Genomic DNA, 8958 nt, shown 5'->3' with positions numbered 1-8958 from the left:
GAGTTGAACGTTCTGGCTCCTGAACGATCAAAAACCAGAAGTGAGTGTTCTGGTTTTTGAACATTTTTTGGAGGCCAAATGTCTGGCACAGCTTCCGTGCCTGCGCAATCGGAACCAATCAGAAGCTGCGCCTTGGTTTCTGAACTTTACAGAAGTTGAATGGACTTCTGGAATAGATTCAGTTCGACTTCCGAGGTATATCTGTACTCATAAAAATTCATCAGAATTTTTGTATAAATTTCATCTCATAAACTCATCTTTAGATGCAGTTTTGACAAATATACAGATTTTTTGCAAGCAATTTCCCCAAAGGTGATATGTATCACCTTGGTTGGACATTGGTTGGTTGGAATGGCACAGAAAAACCCATAGGTGTGCAAATGTAAAAGACTATAATACACCGTGACCAAATGATGGACCACTAGCCAGCCAACACCTAGGGAAACAGGTGAGTTTTAAGGAGGTGCCAGAAACTGGACCACAGTCCTGGCCTGCCTTATTTTCTCAATTATCCAGAGGGATGCAAAGCTGGGAGGATTTGGGGAAACTCTTAAGGGGAGCCTAGATCCAGCTGCCTGAGCCTTCTGCTTGGGGGTAAATGCAGGGCTGGGCCAGACGCTTGGCAGCTTACTGAAGTTGCCCAGTGGTGCCATGGGCCTGGCAGAGAGAGCGTTCCTGGAGCCCGGAGCCCATTGGCTCCAGTCCTTGGCCAGGCTCTGACCTCACAACCAGCTGTGGAATCCTGGGGAATGTTTTGTTTCCTAGGAGGCCAGGTGAGTTCTAGGAGGCCTGGGTCAGTTGAAAGCCAGTTGGATCAGTTAGCAGCCCATAAAGGAGCGATCCTTCTTTTGTGGTCTTGAAAGCCTTTTGTGGTCTTTCTGGCTCTGAAGATCTTTTTCATAATGTGCCGCTGGTGGCGTAGAAGGTAAAGTCATGGGAAAGGGGGGAGGCATCCTGAAGATTTGTGCCCCCACCACATGCCTAGTTTTTAAAGATGGTCCTTGGTTATTTGACCTTTCTAACTCCCATGCTGTGTTACATGAGCCAGCAATTTTCCCAGGGAGTTTTCTGATGGATTTTCTGAGTTTCCTTTATTTGTCACCATCCAAATTGCAACAGAATTGCAGCAGTTGGAGTCCCGTAGCAACATCTGGAGGGAACCAGGTTTGGGGAGGCTTGATGGAGAAAACATCAGAGTAATTTAGCATCGTAACACTGGGTGACTGGCCAGGGGTTTATCCTGGCTCTGATCAGGAGTAGCCAGAATCAGCCACTCGCTGTCCAATGTGGAAAGTGGAGCAGAGGACCTTGTTAGTCATCTGCAGGAGAGCAGCCCTGGGGATCAGCTCTGCACTCTTTGCAAAATAAGAAGTAACTGGGAGCGCCTTTTGTCTGTTTAAAAAGTTGTTGTGACTTGGCACAGAGTTAGTTACGTGTGGTTTTTAAAATTTTATTTATAGTTTTCATTTATATTACAACAGTAGTTCAACTATAATTCTAACATTTCGAACCTCGACTTCCTTCTTTCTGTGGTTCCTTATATTTATTTTCACATTTTCTGCATACTCCAAATTATCTTAACTCATTCTTTTAATCATCTATTCTCATATATATTTTTGAAACTGTAGGTTTTTGCAATAATCCCGTGAATGTCTTAATCTGTTTACAGTTTATTTGTAAATATTCAATAACCCATTTCCATTCCATTATAAAATGTTTAGTGTCTTATTCTTCTTATTCTTTAGTTTCTTATTCTTTTGGTAAGCTTTGCCATTTCTGCATAATCCATTAGTTTTACTATCCATTCTTCTTTCGTTAGGACATCTACTTCTTTCCATTTTTTGGCAAATAACCTTCTTGCAGCTGTAACTGCATATATAAATACATTACTATACTGTTTAGGTAGTTCTGATCCTATAATTCCCAAGAGAAAATTTTCTGGTTTTCTTACAAAAGATTAAACATCTTTTCAATTCATTGTATATCATTTCCCAGTAAGCTTTGACCTTATTACAAGACCACCACATGTGAAAAAAAATGAACCTTCTTTCTCTTTACACTTCCAACACTTACTCGCTTTTGATTCATATGTTTTTTCCAGTCTACTAGGTGTTAAATACCACCTACCGGTATATAACATTTTTCATATAATTTTCTCTTATACCATAGCAAGTTGTAAATTTTATATCCGTATTCCACAATCGTTCTCATGCTTCCATTTCTATGTTATGACCAATATCTATTGTCCAACATATCGTTGAAGATTTCACTTGTTCATCCTTTGTTTCCCGTTCCAATAACATCTTACGCATTGTAGTCATCACTTAAATGTTACAGTCTAACAGATCTTTGCTTCTCCCTTCTTCCACAGAACAGCCAGAGTCTCAGATGGGAGAGCCAAGCCGGACCCCTCCCTCCCCTCGGAGCTGGAGGAGGTCTTCAAATATGAGGGGAGCCTGTGGAAAGAGACTGCCGGCCGCAACATTGCCGGTTCTCTTCCGGCACGGGAGGTCCTCCGGCAGGAAGCCATTCATGGTGAGGTGGGTCTTTCTATGGCTCTTACCTCAGGTCTCTCTCAGAAATATTAGGCAAGGGAGTCCAGGGGGACCTTCACTTCCGTAAAGCATGGGGAGGGAGAGCGTGCCTGGGAGATCAGCTGGGAAGTGGTTCTTTCTCCCTCCCAAGGGTAGCCTGGAACTTTTGAGTTCTCAAAAATGGCCAGGAGATCAGTCCCAGACTGGAGATCAGTCTCCAGACAAGTCCCAGAATGGCAGTGGTGGACTTTGGGCTCTCCAATTCCAGTGCCACCATGTGCAACTCCCCCCCTACCCCAAGGCCCACTGCTGCCTCTCGCACTCTGTTCCAAAGCATTGTTTTGGCACCCCCTGCAGTGCGGTGCCCAGTGCAGCCACTCCAGTCACGCTGCCCTAAAACCGCCAGAGCCATGGGGTGCTTCCTGGTGTCCAGGCTGGCAAATGGCCACAGCTCAGCGGTGGAGCCCTTGCCTTGCCTGCATGAGCCCCAAGTGCAGTGGCATCTCCAGGAAGGCCTGGGAAGGAGGGACCCCTGCCTGAGGCACTGGACAGCCACCTGCCGGTCAGCATGGAGGTCACTTTGGGCCAGGAGGACCCAACCCCTTGGCACCCCACCAATGGCCACTCTTTGGGCTTTGCTCCCAGTTCAGGAGGAGAGCAGGATCCATCTCTCCTTGTCAGGCAGAGACCAAGTCTTTTTTCAAAGAACAGCCCACTTTAGCTGCCTCTTTTCCAGACCCTGCTGGGATGCGGCCTCTGCCTGATGTTCTTCCCCTTCTGCCCTCTTTGCACAGAGCTGTTTATGACGGAGGCCTCCCACCTGAGCTCCCTTCGTATTGTGGCCGTGCTCTTCTATCAGCGGCTCCATACAGAAAAGCTCCTTTCGCAGGAGGAGCTGACCCTCATCTTCCCCGACCTAAGAGAACTGATTAAGATCCTTCCCCTCCAGACCGGTCCCCATTCTGTGGCTGGCCCAGGCCTCCGCTTCTTCCTGGGTGGGTCAGGGGCAGAGGGAGAAGGGACTAAAAGAAAAGCACAGCATCCAAAGAGCTCTGCAGCAGGATCAGGCCCAAGGGGCCCAGCCAGACCTGCAGCCTGTTTTCAGGGGGGGGGGCACAAGCAGCAGGGCAGGAGCACAAGTGCAATGCCCCCCCAAGGAACGGGGAATGTTCAGAGGCGTCCACTGCCTTGGGCAGGGAGGATGGAGGGGGCAGCCAGTTGCTGCCTCTGAGCCTAACCTACCTCACAGGGTTGTTGTGGGGATTAATTGAGGAGGGAATCCATGGACACCCTCTTGAGCTCCTTGGAGGGCAGGGTGGGGTATAAATGACATAAACAAATGAGACGCCAGGTCTCTCCACCACTGAGAAAGTGGTATTAAAAAAAGAGCAGGCCGCCTCCATCCCCCTCCTGTCCCTGCTGGGGTTATTCTTTATTCCCCCACTCCCGTTGCCTTGCTAACCCCCCCCCCTCCTGTGTTTCTTCCCTCCCCTCCCCTCCCAGGTTCTCTATCGGGGAAGATGAGGGATCTGCAGGAGGAAGGGCCCCTCACTGGGGAGATCGGGGACCTCCTGCTTTCCCAGGTAAGGATCCCAGAGCAGGGCGGAGCCTGTGGGTCTCCAGTGGACTGGGGCCCTTGATTTCCTGATGCTCACCATTTGTGTTTCCTCTTCCTCTGCCCCCTTCCTGCCTTCCCCCCAGTTTGGTGTGGCTGCCACAGAGGAGCTCCGGCAGTCTGTCCTGAAGTGCAGCTTGCAGCAGGCCAAGGCCAGGGAGATCCTTCAGGAGAAGCAGCAGAGGGATGCTCGGTTCAGGCGTGTCATCCAGGTAAGCTGTGTGAGAAGAGGAGGCTGAGCTCACGGAAGGGGCCTTCTCAGCTGCTGGCTGGGCACTGTCCCTCGGGGGCTCTTTTCCCATGCGAGGGGAGGGGCAGGAGGCCTGTCCTCCTCTCCCGGCTGCCCACTCCCTGGGCAAATGCAACAGTGCAGAAGAACCAGCCAGGTGGTGTAGGTTAGGGGGTAAACTCTAGTTCCTTGCTACCCCAATCTCCATGTGGTGCGAGATTGCAGGGGTTCCCGGGGCTTCCTCTGGGTTTGGTGTCCTTGGAATGAGGGGCAACCTCCTGTCTCACAGAAGCCGCCAGCTGCCCCAAAGGAGAAGCCCCATAGCAAGCAGGAGCTGAGCAGCAAGGTTCACCCCACTGGTTTTGCTGCTTGTGACCCTGGAGGTGGCTGACTCTCTCTGGCACCCAAATACATGTTGTCTGTCTGCTTCCTTCTCTGCCATTCCCAGGGAATTGAGAGCAGCCCGGAATGCCACCAGCGCCGGCTGGCCAGTTTCCTGGATTGCGAGCTGCAGTGTCTGGCCAGTTACCCTCTGCTGCTGAATCAGATCATCCAGCACACCAACGGTATGTCTCTCTTTCTCCATATCTTGGTGTGTTGGGTGCGGTGGGGAGGGTGTCCCAGGAAAGCTGCATCTCTCCATGACTCCATGTTGATGTGCTTCCTAATTTTGGGAGGTTGTGAGCTGCATTGAGCCTGCCTTACTAGGGAAAGCCAGCACCCAGAGGGTGATGGGGCGGGGAGTGGGGAGAGACGATGCCAGTCTGTTGCATTAGTGCCCCATGAGGCTGTGTCTGTAGGGCATAGGTGTTGTTCAGCAGCCCACTTTCCTATCAGCAAACAAGGATCCGTTTGCCTTATGCATCTGGGCTGCTGCTGCTCATCTGCCTTCTAGACCTGCTTGCTTTTAAATGCAGCCTTGTTCCCAGTTTGCGCTGGGAGTTGCTGTAAATAAAACCAACTTTGCAGGCAGCCTCTTTCTCTCTCTCTTACCTCCTCTCTCTGCACTTTCAGAGTCCACCTATGAGCACCAGTGCCTTTGCCTGGCCCGGGATGAGGTCAAGGGGATCCTGGCGGACGTCCAGGAGGAGCTGCGGCTGGCAGAGAACAACTGCCAGCTGCAAGGGTACCAGCAGTGCCTGGACGCCCGATCCCTGCGCAAGAGCCACCACCCACTGGCCAGGGTCTCCTCTTCGCCCTCCCCTCCAATCCCTGGCCTTGTTCTGCTCTTCCCCTCCGTGAAGTGCTGCCTTTTTCTGCCCCTCTGTGCAGAACCTTGACCTCAGGGAACACAGCCTAATTCAGGAGGGGCCTCTGCAGCTTCGCTTGAACAAGAGGAAGACTGTGGGTAAGTAGAAGAAACAACCTCTCCTGCCCAGACACACCTGCGTGGCCCAGGCCTCTCCGAGTGGAGGGGTGATGTGCTCTGGCTCTGCAGTTGGCTTTGCCACTTAGACTCCCCTTTTCTATTAAGGCACCTAGATGTTCTCCTCAGGATCAGTGTGAGCAACAACCCCTCTGTGTGTGTGTGTTTGTGTCTCTTAGGCCTGCACGTTCTCCTTATGGAACACGTCACAATCTTTCTGAAGCCAAAGGGGCGGCGGCTGCAGTTAAAATGCTTCAGGAGGAAGGCAGGGGGCTCTGTTTTAAGCCCCGTGGTTCCCCTGGAGACCACCCTCGTTCGCCCTGCAGCCACAGGTAAGAAGGGGGGCCATAACACCACCGATCTTCACGACACCGTGAGGACCCTTCTTCCATCTGGTCTCTTTTCTCTGCTCAGATTCAACATCGTTTTTTCTGGTCTACCTTTCGGAGGAGGGACCAGAAATCTACGAGCTGGTGGCGTCCAGCCCTTCCGAGAGGATCAGGTAAGATGTTTGCCTCTTATTCTTCCCTCTGCTGGGGTGGGGGGTGGGACACACACACACCTTAAGTGTAAAGAGACAGGGTAAAGGGGTGTGTGTGTGTGTGTGTGTGTTTATTTCAAACTGGCAAATGGAAGGCCCTTCTCTGTTCACTTCGGGGCTTTAAGACAGCCTCTCTCTGTCTCCCCTCTTCCCGCTTTTCCTGGCAGGTGGATGCAGAATCTGGAGAGGGTGGCAGTGGCCACGGAGAAAGCCATCATCATGCCCTTCCGGCAGCCCCGCCAGACGCCCCTCGTGCACCCACCTGTGCCGTTCAGGTGAGAGAGACCCCAACTCTGTATGTTTCCTCTTGCCAGGCTGGGGACCTTGGGGGGATCATGACGTAAGTCTGAGACAGGTGAACTTCACAGGTATGGAACAAAAGCCTGGCATCTTCTTGATTAGCAGACACACATACCCCTTCCAGAGGCTTTATGAAAAGAAGAAAGATCTTTCAGTTGTACCTTCACCAAGTAGCACCCCCACACTGCACCCCCACATCACACACACACACACAACACAAATGCAGATGCCACGGTCCTGTCCTGGTTGCTCTGCAGTCATTAAGCCTTGAACTATTCCATATCATTAGAGTTAATTTCAGCTCCTTTATATCCATTTGTGTGTCGCAAGAGAGGAGGACAGCCACACTACCACTTCCACATCTGTATTTACCTGTTTTAACAGCTGGACGGGACACTATTTTAAAGGGATGCTGGTGGTATCTGTTAGCCAAGTTTCTTGTAGGCCCAGTAAATCAAATGATTGCCTATAAGTAATAAATGCAGGATCAACAAATTTGTTCATCCACCCTGCCATGTTCCATGACAAGATATGTAGAGAACGCTCAGAGTGCTTTACTTCTAATCTATCGGATCTGAACAACCTGTGGTGCCCCAAAAATGCTGCTAGTGTGAAATTGGGCAGTTTGCATCTTCTCATGCTCTTCAGCATCTGTGTCTTGTGCTGATTCCAATGGGCTACCCAGTTCGTGTGGTTCTAGATATCTGTTGGCTAGTCATTCTTTGCCAGAGCAAGGATATTTATTCTGTGTCTAGCAGGGATATTTTCAACCTCTGCCTCAACAGTGATCTTAGAATCAATTTTTGTGTTGTCACAAAGGGATTCCATTGCATCTGTTCCTTCAAGATTGGGCTGGGTACATGTCCGTAAATGTCTCATGGTAGCTTGTCTAATTTGTCCATAATCCTGTGTTGTTCTTCATCAAGGGGTTTGAGGAAGGAGGATATCAATTCTTCTACTGCTGGTTCCACCCGGTCAAATGGGTCTGGGTCCAGCTGTTTGTGGATTGGCAGGGAGTCACTTGAATCGCTTGAGTAGACTCCTTCAAATTTTTCTGGTTGTTCTGCTTCTCTTGGGTTAAAGCATTGCCCTGATTAGCCTTATTTGACTCTTCCTCTCCTCCTGAGTTTGTGATAGATCTTTGCTGCTGTTCAAAAGGAAGATGTGAAGACCTTACTACAGTATTTTTAAAGTGCCAGTGGGGAATCACAACTTTCTATACTAGTTCAAGCCCCTGACCAGTCAAAGTGCCTCTTCCACCTCTGGGGCCAACATTAGTATCTCTCTTTGCGATTGCAATTAGTTTCTGTTCACATAGTCCTATATTTCTGCGTAGAGAACCTTCTTTAGGTCTTTTGTTATAAAAACATTTTATTCAAACATTTACAGTGTTTTTTATTCATAAATGAAAGTTTATAGGCCTTAATTAATAACATTATTATATGGGGGTGGGTTTATTTTTTGTTCTTGCTGTTCTCATGTATTTTGTGCTTTTATGTTGCATTTTTATGTCGTCAACGCCCTGTGATCTGTGGATTAAGGGCAGTATATACCTTTAATAAATACATTTAATAATAACAGCTTCCACAAGGTGTGTGTCTCTGCTTTGCTCCCTGCTGTTTGATGACTGAGGTGTGGATAAGTGTTTTGCGCCCAGCCTGCTACTTACACTGTTTTTCCTATAGAGGCTGCTGTTTCCTAAGGGGATTTAAATTTCAAAGGGCAACTGCCATTTTTCTGTAGCGCTTTCTTGGCGTATGGGGCTGTGTTTGTGCTTCTGTATACTTGTAAGCATGCACTTATCCCCATGCATTATATTCATGACAAGAGGATGACACAGCCCTCCACAAAGGGTTAATGCATGCCTGTCTTTAATCCTTCTATGGCTTGGATTGCTGTAAACAGCTTCCATGAATGAATGCATGTGTGTGACTGAAACAAAGCAGTACAGAAATAATTTCATGAATGAATGGAGTGGCTCTCTCTTTTTCTCTCCCTTTCAGCCCAGAGGGTGCCTGGAAGACCCTGAGGGCAAGCAGCTCCTCCCGACTCCCTCCCCTTCCCAGGTGTCTCCCCCCCCCCCAACAAGGGAAAGGCCAGCTAACAACACAGCCCCCCCTCAGGGGAGAAGGGGGCAGCTTCCACCAGGAACATGCCCCCAACAGAAGGAGCAGCACTCATGCCATCCCAATAGAAAGGGCAGCCCCCAAACCCTCCTCACACCAAGAGAAGGAGCAGCCTGCTGCCTGGTCCCCCCAACCCAAGATAGGGGGCAGCCCCCAGCCTCTCTGCAAGAGAAGAGGCCACCCCATATCACCCTCCCAACCCCCCCTTGTCCCAAGAGTGGCGCAGCAGCAGCCCAGCATTGATTTC

The 8958-nt window shown here is 49.8% G+C and overlaps 1 protein-coding gene across 5 annotated transcripts; it reads left to right on the top strand.

The window, feature by feature from the left end:
• Positions 1–431: 431 nt before the first annotated feature.
• LOC308462678 (rho guanine nucleotide exchange factor 11-like) lies at positions 432–8165 on the top strand. Of its 5 annotated transcripts, none has more exons than XM_080980550.1 (8): positions 432–925; positions 2372–2535; positions 4038–4117; positions 4236–4361; positions 4827–4944; positions 5651–5726; positions 6159–6246; positions 6453–8165. In XM_080980550.1, the coding sequence occupies exons 1-6, from the start codon at positions 903–905 to the stop codon at positions 5656–5658; spliced, it is 519 nt and encodes a 172-aa protein (XP_080836676.1). In that variant the 5' UTR covers positions 432–902; the 3' UTR covers positions 5659–5726; positions 6159–6246; positions 6453–8165. The 5 variants fall into 5 exon arrangements, with proteins under 5 accessions (XP_080836676.1, XP_080836677.1, XP_080836673.1 ...); XM_080980547.1 differs by having other exon boundaries at positions 433–925; positions 5393–5726; XM_080980551.1 differs by lacking the exons at positions 6159–6246; positions 6453–8165 and adding an exon at positions 5924–6152.
• Positions 8166–8958: the final 793 nt, after the last annotated feature.

Source organism: Podarcis pityusensis, assembly GCF_964106645.2.
Source record: "Podarcis pityusensis genome assembly, chromosome: 14".
NCBI classification, from domain to species: domain Eukaryota; kingdom Metazoa; phylum Chordata; class Lepidosauria; order Squamata; family Lacertidae; genus Podarcis; species Podarcis pityusensis.
This window is presented reverse-complemented; position numbering and strand designations above follow the sequence as displayed.

Bases quoted from the DNA above. Each gene is read 5' to 3' on its own strand.
- LOC308462678 (XM_080980547.1), top strand. From the start codon at position 903: ATGTGCCGCTGGTGGCGTAGAAG. The intron at 4,362-4,826 runs GTAAGCTGTGTG...TGCCATTCCCAG, and splicing joins GGTTCAGGCGTGTCATCCAG to GGAATTGAGAGCAGCCCGGA. The intron at 4,945-5,392 runs GTATGTCTCTCT...CTGCACTTTCAG, and splicing joins GATCATCCAGCACACCAACG to AGTCCACCTATGAGCACCAG.